General features: G+C 36.9%; 1 protein-coding gene and 1 long non-coding RNA gene across 6 annotated transcripts in view; one reads left to right on the plus strand and one right to left on the minus strand.

The window, feature by feature from the left end:
* The window catches only part of LSM14A (LSM14A mRNA processing body assembly factor), a 56049-nt gene that overhangs the window by 16644 nt on the left and 21385 nt on the right, over positions 1-18020 (minus strand). For all 5 annotated transcript variants that reach the window (XM_072782171.1, XM_072782164.1, XM_072782161.1 and 2 more), the window contains exons 2-4: positions 11461-11624; positions 8230-8359; positions 1474-1596 (exon numbers count right to left, since the gene is read on the minus strand). In XM_072782171.1, coding sequence (XP_072638272.1) covers positions 1474-1596; positions 8230-8359; positions 11461-11624 — 417 coding nt within the window. The remainder of the gene's footprint in view (positions 1-1473; positions 1597-8229; positions 8360-11460; positions 11625-18020) is intronic.
* The window catches only part of LOC140607520 (uncharacterized), a 35275-nt gene that overhangs the window by 3803 nt on the left and 13452 nt on the right, over positions 1-18020 (plus strand). The gene's annotated exons all lie outside the window — the stretch shown is intronic.

Here is an 18020-nt window from a genome sequence, read left to right on the forward strand (position 1 = left end):
ATTTCTTTTTTTTTTTTAAGATTTTATTTATTTATTCATAGACACAGAGAGAGAGAGAGAGGCAGAGACACAGGCAGAGGAAGAAGCAGGCTCCATGCAGGGAGCCCGATGTGGGACTCGATCCCGGGTCTCCAGGATCACACCCCAGGCTGCAGACGGCGCCAAACCGCTGCGCCACCGGGGCTGCCCTATTTACTATATTTCTAATTCATCTACAACAAATTTTTAGAATGTTAAAAAATTAAGTTATATAAAATTAATATGAATGACAGTAAAATATCTAAAGTGAAATGCATTGGATTATGTTTAGCATTAGCTTGATTTTACTCTCAAGAGCTTTAAACAATATTGTCCTGTAATTATAGCATCCTTCTGAAATGATTTTATATTGTTTTATTTAAAAGTGAACATCCATATAAGGCAATGAGCCAATAACAACCACTTCAGCTGTAGGTAAAAACAGATACAGAATCTTGGGACCACCAAAGACTACAAAACTGGCTGGTAGAAAAATAGTTAAAAAAAAAAAATTAAACAGGGACACCTGGGTGGCTTAGCAGTTGAGCATCTGCCTTTGGCTCAGGTCATGATCCTGGGGTCCTGGGATTGAGTCCCACATCAGGCTCCCCGCAGGGAGCCTGCTTCTCCCTCTGCCTAGGTCTCTGCCTGTTTCTCTCTATATCTCATGAATAAATAAATCTTAAAAATTAAACAGGATCCTTCAAGAGGCTAATTATAATGCACATTGCCAAACTCCAAGAATTCTGATATAGCAGTTGTCAGGATCTACTTTTTTTTTTCAGTTTGGTCGGGTTTTTTAAAAGATTTTATTTATTTATTTGAGAGAGACTGTGTGACAATGAACAGGGGGAGAGGGAGACCAGATTTCCCACTGAGCAGCTGCCAGATGTGGGGCTCAATCCCAGGACTCTGGGATCATGACCTGAGCTGAAGGCAGAAGCTTAACCAACTGAGCCACACAGGTGCCCCAGGATTTACATGTTTAAGAAGCACCCCAGATGATGATTTGGTTGTGGGTAGCCCACACTAAGAACCACTGCTCTAGATTCTGTGAGCATGCTAGGAAAGACCCAACAGCATAAAACAGTTTGGTTTTTTTAAGCTGCCATTCAAGTTATCAAGAATAGTTCATCTTGAGTGGTGATGCTGGTACTAATTAGATATATGTAAGTATTATATACAAGTCATATAATTGCATTACAAAAAAGTGCCAAGCTTAGAGAATGTTCACTGGTTCCCAGTTTTATGATCTCAGAATTGTAAAGAGTCTTAAATAATGCATGTCATTCAATAATATTCTCATTGCAACAGCAATTAGGAGAAAAATCTTAAAAGGACCAAATAGAAAGTATACATGTGATTTGCAAGCTGTAAAAGGTCTTACATTCAGAGAAAGACAAAGACCACTAAAGATGTTATGAATGGAAACATACAAAGGAAAAAAAAGCTTACCTTGAGATAACTGTGTTTTTAGTGATCTTGTATCCTGTGTAAAGGCAGAACCAACTGCACTACTTTGGGATAGGGTACCACTGTTTGATGTTTCTGTTCCAAAGGATGTCAAAGAGCTTCCAGCTTTAAGAGATTTTTTTTAATGACAAAAAAACATGTATTTTTTAATTTAAACTTTTCAATTACATAAAGTAATATACCATTTTAATGATGATAAAAACTGCTGCCATCCCTCCCCTGCAACATGCATGCAAATGAATAATCCTGGAAATTAATGAAAGCGCATAAAAAGTAATTTGACAAATCTTTTAAACTTTATGAAAAAAGCAAACCAATATATATTCCAGCATTCTTGGCTGTAAATTTTTATACAGCAATACTGTCCTTATGGAGCTAAGACAGCAAAGACCCATGTCGGATAGAGAAGTAGCAGAAATGGTACAGTCTACACCAGTATTGTAATTATTTTAATACTGAGTATCTGCACAAACAGCCAAATTGGCAGACATGTCTATGAAGAGCTTGTCCAGCATTTCCAAGGCAAGCCAATGAACTCCAGCTCATTTCAATGCTTCCCTCCAGGATGGTACCGTGGGGCTGCATTCTGCCTAAAGCAACCACAAAAACTTCTGGTAATATGAATAACAAATTCCTACAAAGGGCCCATATTCTTTGCTACATGAGGTTATGTCAATCTCCTCTAAATTTCTACAGTACTTACAGATCATTCATTCACTTTTCATATGCTATGTTCTCTTCTATTTAATCTATGTAGGTTTTCTCCAGAAGGAACTATTTCAGTTTCTCTTCTTCCCCTACCTCTAAATCCAACCTGAAGATGGTAGTCAGAACAATCTCTTGGTGAAATACGGATATGTGATAACCACATTACAGTGCTTAGGATCCTGTGATGGCTTTCCACTGCCCTCAACATAAAAGTTCAGACTACTTACCTCAATTTATAAGGCCCTACCCTTATTTGCTTACCTCTTCTCTCACCACTTTTCTTATTTTCACTGGTCTACTCCATAGCAGTTTACTCATCTGCACTTAAATATTTGAAGACCATGATCATGCCTCTCACCACCTTCTCATTTCCAAGCTAAGCAACTCCAGTTCCTTCAACCATTACTCACCTTCCCACAGTCTTTAACACCACCCCCACCAATTTAATAAATCTTAGTTCTTCATATCCCCTTTAAAACAGGGCATCAGAACCTAGCATAGAATCTCAGACAATGAGAATCAATGGGACTCCCTTGAAGGTGTAATCTAGTTAGGCTAGAGACCTCGCCAGCTCAGGAGAGGCCCAACATAACCTCCCACATTGCCAGAAATGTGGGGACTAATGCTCGCAATCCATCCCATTATCACTAGTTTTTCTGGGCAATGACCAAGACATAAGCCACTCTGATGATATACAGTCTTATCTCCATGCTGCTTTGTTTCTCCACCTCCTCTAACCTCCCACTGCTTGCTCTCTGATTAGCAAACTCTATTTTTATTTCCTCCATCTCTTTTCTGAGTTCCTTACTCTAATTCGCCTGATTTATCTCAAATTATTTTTTTTTTAGGATTTATTTGAGAGAAAAAAAGAACAGAGGGGAGGGGCAAAAGGAGAGGGAGAATTTTAAGCAAATTCCACAATGAGTACGGAGCCTGATGTGAGGCTCAATCTCACAGCCCTGAGATCACAACTTGAGCCAAGAGTGGGATGATTAACTGACTGCACCACCCAGGCACCCCTCAAATTGTTTTTTACATATGGTGTGAGGTAGGAACCAAGGTTAATTTTTTCTAAGTAGATATCGGAACATTATTGGTTAAGGATATTTCCCCCTCTCCATTGAACTGCACTGGCCATCTCTGTTTTAAATCAGTATTTAAGTCTATTTCTGTATGCTCTATTCTTTACTTCCGGTCTATTTGTCTATCCTTATATCAATAATTCACTGTTCTGATTTCTCTAACTTTACAGTAAATCTTGAAACCACAAATAAACCTCAAACTTTCTTCTTCTTTTCAGTAGGTTCCATGCCAAGCATGGAACCCAACACAGGGCTTGAACTAATGACCCTGAAATAAAGGCCTGAGCTGAGATCTAAGAATTGGATGCTTAAACTCTCAAAGCCACCCAGATGCCTCAACTTTCTTCTTCTTCAAGACTATTTTGGCTATTCTAGGTTTTATATTTCCAAATAAATAGTAGAATCAGCATGTCGATCTTTCTTTCTTTTCTTTTTCTTTCCTTCCTCCCTCCCTCCCTCCCCCCTTCTTTCTTTCTGAGAGACAAAACAAGGGAGAGGAAGAGCAGGGGTGGGGAGGCAGAGGGAGAGAATCCCAAGCAGGCTCCATTTCCAGCTATGAGTCCAGCATGAGGCATAAACTCATGACCTTGAGATCATGACCTGAGCCAAAATCAAGAGTCAGATGCCCAACTGACTGAGCTACCCAAGTGCCCGTCAATTTCTATTTTAAGATGTCTACTGGGATTCTGATTGGGATTATGTTCACTCTGTAAATCAATTTGGGAAAAATATTAACTTGAAAGTAATAATACTGAATCTTACAACCAATGAGCCTGGATCAACTCTCCATTTATTTAGAACTTTAATTTCTCTCAGCAATATTTTGTGGTTTTCCTTATAGAGCAGTTTTGTCAACTTTAGCACTATTATCATTTTGTGAGGAGTTGACCTCTGTATTTTATGATGTTAGGTAGCATCCCTGGCCTCTACCCTCTACATACTACTAATATCCTTCAGTTGTGATAACCAAAAATGTCTCCACATGTTACCAAATGTCTCCTGCAGGAGAAACAATCCTTCTTTATCTCTGGTAGTACCCCTGATAAAGCTTTAAGTTTTTTTGTCTGATGTTAATTTGTCTAATATAGTTTTATTAGTGTTTGTATGGTATAACATGCTGTTTCTTATTCTTTTCCCTTCTGTCTTTCAGTGTATTTCTTATAAAAAATATATAGTTGGGTCTTGTAATTTTTTTTAATTCAGTTTGATGATCTGCCTTTTACCTGGAATGTTTAATTCCCTTACACTTTACTAAAGTGGATCTTTAACACTCCTCAGTCTGTCAGCCCCAATGTATTAAATGTTTATAAGTTTTATGCTCTATGCTATGTATAAAGTTCATAAGCATGTCTTCTAAATGTTCATCAAACTCAGAGGTTAAAAATTAATCTGTATGAAACACTGGAGACCTAAGACAATCATTGTCTAATATGGTTTGACTATTTAACCAGTTAAAATGTACCCATCTGTCTGTCTATTCAGTCATTAGTTCTCTGTCTTATCCACAAAGTGTATTATGAGACTTAGCATGGTATGGCTGTTTTGCTGTTTCCTTTTGCTGTTTATCCCTTCCTAATGATCCTGTGGGATCATTAATTTTTCCTAAGGATTCATAAATTAAAGTCAATAAAGACCAAATCTTAGCACTTAAGAATCATTTTAGCATCAGCTCAAAACAAAACAAAACAAAACAATGTTTTAATTGTCTGGTGTATCACTCCTTTCAATGTGTAAAAATATCTGATTCCTCACTATCTTGAAAAAAATTATACATATACTCAAACTTTTGGGCTTTTTCCAAACTGATACTGAGAAATAGTGTCTCAGTACAAATTTAATTTATGAATCTTATTATTAACGAAATTTAATCATTTTTCCATGTTTAGGGGACATTTGTATTCCTTTCTTTCTGAAAAAGGCAAAGTTAATTATTAGTTCCTAACACCTGCCTTCTCTTTCTGCTGGGTTGTAGGTTCTTATTTCTGGAAGCCCTATAGATAGTAATCCTTCATATGATATAAGCTGCAAAAAAAAAAAAAAAAAAAAAAAACCTATAAAAAGACTATAATATATAAACACTAAAATGGAGAAAATTTTTCCCTAAAATAGCAAGTGTTTCCCTGATTTAAACTTCCTTTTTAAGTCAGAATATTAAAGTAAGCTAGAGAAAAGAAAATGTTATTAAGGAAATCATATGGGGACACCTGGGTGGTTGAGTTAGTTAAGTATCCAACTATTGGTTTTAGCCCAGGTTATGATCTCAGGGTCGTGAGACTGAGGCCAGTTTCTGCTCAAGATTCTCTCTTCCTCTCCGCCTTTCTACCTGCTCATGCATGTACTCTTTTTGCTCAAATAAATATCTTAAAAAAAAATCATAAGGTAGCAAAAATACATTTCCTAATGTCTTTATTGGGAAAAACCCACACATAAGTGAATCTGCACAGTTCAAACCCATTTGTTCAAGGATTAATTGCGCTAGGGATTGATTAAAGTCTGGCTTAATCTGTGCCAACACAAACCATATCTGGGTTTCTCCTTTTCTAAAAAACACCTACTACCTTAGTCAATGCTCCAATTTTCCTCCTCCTCCTCATTTAACAACTTCTAAATATTATATATAGCTCTCTAGTCACTCCACAAATTATCTTACCAATATGGAAATCAACAAATGAAAAATAATCTTCTACTACAAAAGCTACTCAACTGACACAGAAAATACAAACAAAACCCTCTGCCTAAAGAACAGTTAACTAGCAATTCCCAATAATATTAAAATTAGATAAAAACATTTATAAGAAATAGATACTCTGGTTAGAAGAGCAGGCTCTGAAGAATGGCAGAAACAGTATTTACTATGTAACACTATGTGCTAGACCCTATTGTAATTCTTAAAACCTGTTAAGTCATGCAAACTTCACAGTAATGTATGAAGTAAGTACAGTAATAATCTCAATGTTAGCCAACTATTCAATTTAGTGAAAGGAGTCTCAAAAGGATAATTTACAATGTCCCTCATTTAAACCCTTAGAATAGGATACTAATAGTTACAGCTAACAGGGTAAAAATGGACTTACCTCCTTCCTATATCATCACATTAGGAGATACTTGTTAACTATGGCAATGCCAAACTTTATGACTTGATTAAAATGGTGACCAGACGTCTCCATTATTAAGGCACGATGTTGTCCCCTGTGTAATTAACTAACTGTGGGATTCTTTAAGGCCATTCTAACATTCTGCCCAATACTGTTCACCCAATGATTTTTAGCATCCACTGATAATCCTTGCTAATTCATAAACTAAATATTACAAAAATGGTGATTTTCTATATCTACCCAACCTTCTATTTATTAGCTGGCACTTTTCGGATTAAAAAAAAAGAGCATTGTTGGGGCACCTGGCTGGCTCAGTTGAAAGTGTATGTAACTCTTAATCTTGGGGCCATGAGTTTGAGCCTCACATTGGGTGTAGAGATTACTTAAAAAAAAAAAAAAGAGCATTGTTTCCCCCGCTTTCAAGGGGCCCATGTTCCCTCTAGTGGGAAATGGTACTTAGAAACCAAGAACTGGGTCTACACATATTCTTTGCTACAGGTATCACTGCTTCTAGGTCCTTTCTATGAAGAGTTAGGAAGTAACCAGTTTTTAAAAAACAAGTTCACATTCATGCTTCCAATTCACATTCAACACCACAGGGTTCTTCCCTACCTCTATATTTCTATCTCCTTTCTCCATGGAAAGAACAGCATTTCCCAATAACATCAATATATTATTAGTCATTTGCCCTATCCTATAACACATACAAAACAGTTTCAAAATTAACACCACCAATACCACTACCAATTACAAACACTTAGCCAATGTTTTTTTTACAGTTCTATTTGTTCTTACAATATATCCCTACCAAGAGTGTAAAAGTTACTTAAATTCTTTTTTTCTGTGTGGTTATACTATCAATTTGATATATATTTAGCACCAGTTGTGTGTATATATCCAATTTAAGGATTTATTTTTTCCCACCCTTTTTGATTTTATGAATAAGTGAAACATTTACATTACTTGAAAAGTCACAACTACATAAAAAGTATATTTATAAAAAGGAATTAATTTTAATAAAACTTGTTAACATACTAATGGGTTTCAAGATATACCTGAAATTGGATTTGTGATTCAGAGAAACAAGGTAAACTGATAAATGGTTATTTCAATTGAACTAAGAAAGATTAAGGATTAGGATTTGAGATTTAAAAAGTTATTCTTTACCATGAAAATTTCAGTAAAGGTGTACTGAAGAGCTAAAATGCACAGCTCTAAAAACAGAACATGGAGCTGATCTGATTATATCTAGCTTTCTCCTTAGAGAGTTAATGTTTCTAAAACATTGTTATAATAAACAAAGCATAATACCCTCAAACATGCTATATGTAATTATCTTTCCACCTAACACCTAATATAAATACTCTTTAAGTGGCATTATTATTCCCCAATAATAACAGCATTACCTCCAATCCCCTTTTTGAAAACCTATCCTGTTGGAAAATAATGCTTATTTTATTATTATTACTTTTAAAAATTAGATTATATTTTTTAGCAATCTCTACAGCCAACATGGGGCTCGAACTCATGATCCTGAGATTAAGAACTGTATGTCCTCCAACTAAGCCAGCCAGGCACCCCGGGGAAAAAAAAAAAGCTTCTTTCAAATGGATAATCTTATGTAAATTTAAAATAACATTCAATGATATTTGGCAACTGAATAGATCTAGGCTTAAAAAAACTGTGACTATTTTGAGAGATGACCTTCATGGAACCACTAATTATCAAGGACATTAAATAAAGCCTTTAAAATAATATGTTACAAAAGGAACACCAAATAACATGTCTGTAAATTTGTGGTAAAGACAGGTAAATTTTAAAAAAACAAAGAAAAAGAAAAAAGTACAACATACCAACACCAACAGCACCAAACTGCTGCCCGACTAATGAACTTGGACTGAACTGACTATATGTTGACATCCTGCCAAAAGGTCCATAGGAACCCACTGACTGGAATGAGGAAGTAGATGAGCCTAGTGAAGACTGAAGAAAGACCATGGGTTATTTTTCCAGGCTCTATACAACATGTATATAATAAAAAACCCCACAAATATTTACTTTCTGAAAGAAAACTTTATAATTACTAGATATAAAAGCAATTATAACTTAACAACATGCATTTAATATCAAAGGTTTAACCACCTCTTGATTTCAATATTTGTATATATGGGCCAGTTATACTTGATGTGACTTATAAATGTATTTTTCTACAGTTAAGCAGAGTTAAGAGTTTTATAACATGTTTAGGAAAGAACTGAAAAAAGTTAACTGAATAAGTAGCTTTGTTTGAAAAAACATGGGAAAAATTACATTTGGTTATACTGAGTTTTAGTCTGGTGCTTACAAAAATAAGGTATCCTACCTGTGATTCTGCTCTTATTTCAATCATTTGAGGTGCACTATTAAATTTATAGGAAAGAGATGCAGAAAAAGCTACCCTACACAAGACTATGTACGTATGTATGTATGTATGTACTTACTTACTTATTGATTGATTGATTGATTGCAGGCTCTACATCTAGCATGGAGCCTACTGAATGCAGGGCTTAAACTCACAACCCTAAGATCAAGACCTGAGCTGAGATCAGATCAAGAGTCAGATGCTTAACCAACTGAGCCACCCAGGTGCCCCAAGACCATTTACATTTTATATTATTTTTATCATTAAGTTAAAGAACATTACAACATAAAAATTTCAGTTTACTAAACCTAAAATGTATTATAGAATATATATATGCATACTACATATTCATTTATCTTAATATAAAATACTCATAATACAAATATGGAGTGTACTAATGACCAAAAGGATATAAGCTCACTGATGTTATTTTTCTGTGTGCTCGTTGTTAGTATCAGGCACATGGTAGATGCTCAATAAATACTATTGGATATATGAATCAAAAGATCGAAAGTAGGGCAGCCCCAGGGGTGCAACGGTTTGGCGCCGCCTGCAGCTGGGGGTGTGATCCTGGAGACCTGGGATCGAGTCCCACGTCGGGCTCCCTGTATGGAGCCTGCTTCTCCCTCTGCCTGTGTCTCTGCCTCTCTTTCTCGGTCTCTCATGAATAAAAAAAAAAAAGAAAAAAGAAAAAAAAAATCAAAAGTAGGGCAGCCCAGGTGGCTCAGCGGTTTAGCACCGCCTTCAGCCCAGGGCCTGATCCTGGAGACCTGGATCGAGTCCCATGTCGGGCTCCCTGCATGGAGCCTGTATCTCCCTCTGCCTGTGTCTTTGCCTCTCTCTGTGTCTCACACGAATAAATAAATAAAATCTTAAAAAAAAAAAAAAAAAGAGATCAAAAGTCAAAATTTATGGTGGCTAGAAGTCATTCGATACCAGTTTTGGGGATCTCTGGGTGGCTCAGCAGTTTAGCGCCTGCCTTCCGCCCAGGGTGCCTGCCTTCCGCCCAGGGCGTGATCCTGGAGTCCTGGGATTGAGTCCCACATCAGGTTCCCCGCATGGAGGCTGCTTCTCCCTCTGCCTGTGTCTGTTCCTCTTTCTCTCTCTCTCTCATGAATAAATAAATAAAATCTTAAAAAAAAAAAAAAAAAAACAGTTTGACTTATGTTTTCTGGGTTCTTCTTATTCCATAAAGTTGGTAACTTAAGTAACTATTTCCCTGGAGAACTATCAGTCAGTCAGCTAACATCACTCTTTGGTGTAAGCTATCTCTATTAAAATGTGTCTTTTCTCCCTCCACTTAAGAAAATTAACATTTTCTCAGGGTGCCTTCAGATTTACTTTCTTAAAAATTAGACTTAACAAGGAGTGGGGTAGAGAAGAGAATTTTTCCAGTTTATGTTTTAAGAATAAATTTAACTATTTCTTATTAAAAAACTTATATTCAGGAAAGATAAATATTAAGTAAATGTTAAAAAGTACTTTCTCTTTTTTCCATTTTTGGGAAAGATTTTTAAGTAAAATTTCTATACTCAAACATGGAGCTCAAACCTATAACCCTGGGATCAAGAGTCATATATTCCACCAATTGAGTCAGCCAGGAGCCCCTCTTTATTTTTTCATTTTAATTTTATATACCACTTACTATTTTCTTTAGAAGAGTTCACTAGGTATTTTATTTTACTTTTTAAGAGATTTTATTTATTGTTTATTTGACAGAGAGAGCGCGCACAAGCAGGGGAAATAGCAGAGGAAGAGGGAGAAGCAGGCTCCCCACTGAGCAGGGGGCCCAACATGGGGTTCAATCCAGGACTCTTGTGATCTTGACCTTGAGCTATTGGCAGACAATTAACTGAGCCATCCAGGCGCCCCTTCATTAAGTATTTTAATACTTGAAGTAAGACAAATCTTTTGCAAGAGAATATATATTCGAAGAATCTGTTTTGTGGAAAACTAAGATTTTATCACAGCATTCAACAGGGAAAGTTAATTTTAAAAAATGTAGAAGTATTTACTTAAAAAAAAAAAAAAAAAAAAAGACAATCAACAAGTCTATTTTAGTGCAAATGACCAAAGACTGGAAAGAAAAAGGGCTGATAAGAAAACAGATCCAGGAGGAAAACCAGCTGATTAAAGGCCATAAGCTTTTAATCAGTTATGCCCTAAAATGAAAACACTCCTATGTCAATCTGCTTCCTCTGCTACTATAATAAAATCTAGGCAGTTTCCATACACTTCAAATTATCACGTAAACAAGCACTATAATGAATATCCTGTCTAATTCATAATCAACAATCTTTAAGACATCATGTATTTGTTTTTTTTTTTATTTTTTTAAAAGGTTTTATTTATTTATTCATGAGAGACACACAGAGAAAAGGCAGAGACAGGCAGAGGAGAGGGAGAAGCAGGCTCCATGCAGGGAGCCGGATGTGGGACTTGATCCTGGGTATCCAGGGTCACGCCTTGGGCCGAAGGCAGGCACTAAACCACTGAGCCACCCAGGGATCCCATGTATTTGTTTTGTCTTTTAAGATTTTATTTATTTATTCATGAGAGATAGAGAGGTGATAAGCAAAGGAACACTCAATTGAGGGGGGAAAAAAACCCCAAAACCAAAAACCCAAGAATAGACATGTACTTGAAGTTTTCTTGCACTCCAAGACAATTTACTATCAGTTACCTGAACAATAGCTGGGTCCTGAGGCAAAGAACATTGTGGTTTTGGTGGCTCACAAACAGTGAGGTCTTTAATATCACTCCCACGGAATATGATGTATTCAAAGACTTCATCGCGAGGTGGTATTGGACGATCTGTTGGTCTGTCTTCTGTACCAAAGGACCGAACTGGTGAGAAAACAAAGGATGTGAGATATATGTATACTCATCATATTCAGGTGTCTCTTAGAAATGCAATCTTCCAAGTATCAATAAACAGCAGTTCTTAAATGTCATCTGTGAGAAAATACTCAATCTGTAGATTAAAAATTTTGTTTAAAAAAAAGAGGAAAATAGAGTGGGTTTTGCCTAGAGCTAAAAGTACTCAATTTAAAAGACAATCTGTATTATGAAGTGCTGTTCTTCCTACATTTTTATTTATTTTTATCTTTAGTGGTTGTGGTGAGAGGAGGTGTTAAAAATGTCTGTTCTTTCATTGTTGATTTATTTTTAACGTGATCATTCAGCAAAATAAAAAATTGGCAAACTTATGTGAGATTTCTTGTTGTGGGGGGTGGAATGGCAAGTGAAGTTTACCCCGTCCACAAAATCCCAAAGTTTGGGAAATTGAGCTTTTGGATTAAGAGAAGACAACAAAAGGAACATCTATCTCAGTGAGTAGTAGGTCCTCTAAGAAGCCAAGCCAAACAGCTGTCAGGTATTCAGCCCCAGGGGACAGCCTGAAATGCCCTAGTTACCTAAAATACCTATCTCATAATTAAATCTGATTATTTCAACACTTAAGAGAGCATTACTCAACGTTAAACTGCGGACCAGTTGTACCAGGGTAAGCTGGCTAAAAAGATTTCTAGGATCCTATTCAAATCCAGTGAAACAGACTTTCTGAGGAAGAGTCCAGAAATCTGCATTTTAAAACCAATTCCTCTGCGCATCTGGGTGGCGCAGTTAAATATCTGCTTTTGGCTCAGGTCATGATCCCAGGGTTCTGGGACTGAACCCTGTGTTGGGCTCTCTGCGCAGTGCGGAGCGTGCTCCTCTCTCTCCTCCCAGCTCAGGTTTTTTCACACTATTCGTGTCACTATCTCTCTTATCTCCAATAAACAAATAAAATCTTGAGTCGGGGGAAGTGTCCTAGAGGGAGTAAACCCCTTAACATTGTATGGCATTTTGAATGCATGCATTTTTCTGCAGAATTGATCCAGGGCTAAATTAAATATGAATGTTACTTCCTTTTAAATAATGCTTCCCTCCTTTATGTTAAAAAGTCTATTACTCATTATGCTTCCAGAAAGATGGTGGCATAGATGTAGGCTTGCAGAAGAATATTCTTCCCTAAAACTGAATAGACAAAGAGAGTTAAAATACCCCGAAACTAAATCTCAGACTTATACCACGACATTTTATTTAAAAGTATTACTCCAATACTGAATGAGTTAGTCCAAAAAGGAAGACCAATCTGAGAATCCATATACACCATATCCTGAAAAATTTTCACTGGGACCTCCATATTGGTAGATGAGGACAGAACACTGATGTGGCAAGGGGAAAGATGTAGAATACCCTAGTTGAATTTTCTCTTCCCCCAGTGGCCAAAGAGTACTATATAAGGGCAGGAGTAAGTGACAAGGTTCTTATTTTGTCCTTTATATGAAAGGAAGGATATTCAGCCCAGGGTATGATCCCAGGGTCCTGGGATCGAGTCCCACACTGGGCTCCTGGAGGAAGCCTGCTTCTCCCTCGGCCTGTGTCTCCACATCTCTCATGAATGAATAAATACGATCTTTAAAAAAAAAAAAAAGAAAAGAAAAGAAAAGAAAAGTAAAAGCAAAGACAGGAAGGCTTAAGAGTCAGAAAAATCAAGATTAAGAAAATTACATATAAATCAATACCACCTCTCACCTCAGGAGCAGCAGCAAAAGCAGCACCAGTACACAATGTATACAGTCTCAGGCCTCAGAACAGGCTAATTCATCTTGAAGTAGGGGGAGGAAAAGTCAAAGTCTTATTGGAGAGAGCAAGCAGAGTGTGAGAGAGAGTGCACACAAGCGGTGACGGAGGGGCAAAGGGAGAGGGAGAAGCAGACTCACCTTACAGCAGGGGAGCCCGGTGTGGGGCTCAATACCAGGACCCTGGGATCATGATCTGAACTGAAGGCAGATGCTTAATTGACTGAGCCATCCTAGCACCCCCTCAAAGTTCTCCTTGTATAAAAACCACTGACACGCTCCATTAGGTTTTCCAAGGCCTAACAAAACCATTCAAACTATTCCCATGTATTCACTAGACAGATGAAGAAAACCCATTCAGGATTAATATTTGTCACAGGAAATGGAAGAAAATTTCAGAAAGAACTGCTTTACTGTGGCGCCTGGGTTGAAAGATGACTGTTACGCATATCCAGACAACAGAATAAAAGAAAATATACTTAAAGATATAATAGAAACTTCCTGACATGAAGACCTAAATTTGATCAAAAGGTTTCACTCTATTTCCAGAAAAAGATTTAGTGCACTATAAACTATAGAGATTTATCTTTTGCTATATCAAATTAAAGAACTCCCAGAAACAGTAGCATCAAACAAAAAATAAGAGTCTTTGAAGAACACGTTTGCAATGCCATGGATGGAACTAGGATATTATGCTAAGTGAAATAAGTCAATCAGAGAAAGACAGTTATATGATTTCACTCATATGTGGAATTTAAGAAACAAAACAGGATCATAGGTGAAGGGAGGGAGACAAACTGTAAGAGACTTAACTCTAGGAAACAGGGTTGCTGGAGGGGAGGTAAATGGTGGGATGGGGTAACTGGGTGACAGGCATTAAGAAGGGTACTTGATGTAATAAGCGCTGGGTGTTATATGCAACTGATGAATCACTGAACGCTACCTCTGAAACTAATAATACACCATATATTAATTAATTGAATTTAAATAAATAAAAGATGAATAAATTCATTTAAGCACACAAATTATGGTCTTAGAATGTAAGTTTAATGGTTCTGAAAAAAGCTGTTAGGTTACATATTGACAAAATAAGTCAAGATGGTTTATCACATAGTATTCTAACAAAAATTGGAAGATGAAGATGAGTGGAAATAGAGGAAAACACAAAAGGAAATACATAAATTAATACTCTCATCTCTTATAGCAGAGAATCACTTGATAATTTTGGAAAGTTGATAAATTAATATATGTAGACTTAAAATTTTGTTATTTGAGGTCCTAAAGGTAACCAACAAGAAAGTTGAAAACTAAGGGCATATTTTCCAAAACATGGTATGAAGAAAATCTCTTTCATACAGAAAGAGGAAAATGAAAAAGTATGAAAATAGAGCCCATCGAGAATGAATTAATTGCACAGACCAAGAGTATGAGAAACATGCTCTAATGATGGAGACTGGTTTGATCAGATTTAGTATTTCTAACAGACAATTCTTTTTTTTTTAAAAAAAGATCTATTTATTTATTCATGAGAGATACACAGAAAGAGAGAGAGAGGCAGAGACACAAGCAGAGGGAGAAGCAGGCTCCATGCAGGGAGCCCGAGGCGGGACTCGATCCCAGGACCCCAGGGTCATGCCCTGGGCTGAAGGCAGGCGCTCAAGCGCTGAGCCCCGCAAGCGTCCCATACACAATTAGTTTTAAAAGTGCTTAATGCATGGTTCTCCCCGATCTTGATGCACTCTCCTGGTCTCCAGCAATAAGCCTCCATTCTTCCATCTTCTTCCATCAGGCTTTCAATTTTTCTCTGAAGCTGACCAACAAGTTTAGGTATACTTCACCACCAGCATTTTTGTTAATGCTATTATTTTAACAGTTCAGTATTTGTATAGCAAAATGCTGCAGAAATCTAGAATTTTATCATATTGCTTAGCTGAAACTTTATAGTTGCAGAACCAAGATTCTTCACTTCCCCCACCCCCCCACCCTCTGGCAACCTCCATTCTACAGTATTTGTCCTTCTATGACTATGGAAAACAAAATGAAAATGGAAGCAGAAGACCAATTTGGAAGTTACCAGGCAAGTAATGGTAAAGAGGAACTTAAAAAAAAAAAAAAGATTAAAAAAGTTGAATATATAGTAACATTAAACATGTTATATGAGGTAGATTATGAAACAGTAATTTTTAAAAGATTACAACTACCTAAAATAGAAACATAGATGTGTCTGATATGAAGACAGAGTAGGAAGATCCAGGAATGGGTCCCATCCCGAAACAACTATTGCCTTGGCACGTGAAGTCTGAATAAGCCATTTTGGAACTATGGTGTCAAATCACACACTTGCACCATCCATGAAAGTACTTGATGAAGAAAGGCTGTTAACCTGTGGTGTAGTGTAGCATTTTACGTAGTGGCTAGCTATTAGCATTCATTAACTCCTATCTCCACAAATGGCAGCTACGGGGATGTGGCTCCTGTTCCTACTGCAGCATTGCTAATACAAGGTGGGCAGCAGGAAGCATATCCCACAAAATCCAGGGCTGTATGATCTGAACTACCTGACAATTCAGAAGGGACCACAGTTTCACCCCTCAAGGGCCAAAGCACTTCCCCAGTAGTGTCTTCAAAGTTTTTAAAAGCAACAGATTATCCTTCTCCCCAATCAAAAACAGCACAATATACATTATTCGTAATTGTAAATGGAACATTCCTCAGGATAGACCACATGGGAGGTCAAACTTAACTCTCAATAAATGGAAAAAAAAAAAACCCACACAAAATTTTACAAAGTATCCTCTCTGACCACAGTAGAATAAATCTAGACATCAATGAAAAGGAAACTGGACCTGGAAATTAAATAATACACTCTTGGGCAGCCCGAGAGGCTCAGCGGTTTAGCGCCCCCTTCATGATCCTGGAGACCCGAGATTGAGTCCCACATTGGACTCCCTGCATGGAAGCCTGCTTCTCCCTCTGCCTGTGTCTGTTCCTCTGTCTCTCTCTGTGTCTCCCATGGATAAATAAATAAAATCTTAAAAAACAAAAAAACAAAAAAACAATGAGTGAAGAAATCACACTAGGGAAACAGAAAAATTGAGACAAAATGAAAAAATACAACATGCCAAAATCATGGATGTAAAGAATGCCATACACAAGAGGGAAATTTATAGTTGTAATCACATTAAGAAAAAAAAAAAATCTCAGGGTACCTGGATAGCTCAACCAGTTGAGTCTCTGACTCTTGGCTTTAGCTCAGATCATTTACCTCGTGGGTCATGGGACTTAACCCCATTTTGGACTTTGTGCTCAGCAGGGAGTCTGCTTGAAGATTCTCTCCCTCCGCTCATGCTCTCTCAAATAAATACACCATTTTTTTTTTTTTTTAAGATTTTACTTATTTATTTCTGAGAGGCAGAGGGAGAAGCAGGCTCTCCACAGGGAGCCCAATGCAGAACTTGATCTCAGGACCCTGGGATCATGACCTGAACCAAAGGCAGACAGATGTTCAACCACTGAGTGAGCACCCAGGTGCCCCTCAAATAAATAAATCTTAAAAAATATATATCAGATCAACTTTACACCGTAAGGAACATTAGATTAAGAGGAAACTAGGGGCACCTGAGTGGCTCAGTGGGTTAACCACCAGCCTTCTGCTCAGGTCATGATCCCAGGTCCTGGGATTAGAGCCTACTTCTCCTTCATGCCCTCCACCCCCCACTTATGCATACACGCTCTCTCTCTCAAATTAATAAGAATCTTAAAAAACAAAACAAAACAAAAAAGCAAACTAAACTCAAATCCAGAAGGAAAGAAATAAGAGATTAGAGCAGAGATTAACAACACATAGAAGAGAAAAACAGAATCAACAAAACCAAAAGTAGCTTCTTTGAAAAGATAAAATCGACCAACCTTTAGCTAGAAAGACTAAGGGAAAAAGGTGAGAAAATGCAAATAACTAAAATCAGAAATGAAAGCAAGGACATTACTACCAATCTCATGGAATTCATTTTTTTTTTCAATTTCATGGACTTTAAAAGGTTTTTAAGAAAAAACTACAAATACCAATTTGGTATTTGTTTAGAAAATCTAGATGAAATAGAGAAATCCCTACAAACATCAATTACCAAAACCAACTCAAGAAGAAACAGAAAATCTCAACAGTTATAACAAGGAAAGAGATCGGAGCAGAAATAAAAAACCTCCAACTAGATGGTTTCCCTGGTGAATTTTAGCAAACATTTAAAGAAGAAACAGTACTAACTCTACTCAAACTTCTCCAAAAGGGAAGAAAAGGGAACTTGTCCTAATACATTCTTTGAGGCCAACATTACCCTGACACCAAAGTCAGACAAAGATAACATTTAAAAAAACAAAACAAAACAGTGTAATACACACCACATTAATAGACCAAAGGGGGAAAATACCCAACACAATCATTTCAATAGATGCAGAAAAAGTATCTGACAAAATTTAACACTGTTTTGTGATAAAAACATTTAGCAAACAAGGAATAAAAAGAAATTTCCTCAACAGGATAAATGGCATATATAAAACACTAATAGCTAACATCATATTTAACGGTAAAAGATTGAAAACTTTCCCCTAAGATCAGAAACAA

The sequence above is a fragment of the Canis lupus genome, chromosome 1, assembly GCF_048164855.1.
Source record: "Canis lupus baileyi chromosome 1, mCanLup2.hap1, whole genome shotgun sequence".
NCBI classification, from domain to species: Eukaryota; Metazoa; Chordata; class Mammalia; order Carnivora; family Canidae; genus Canis; species Canis lupus.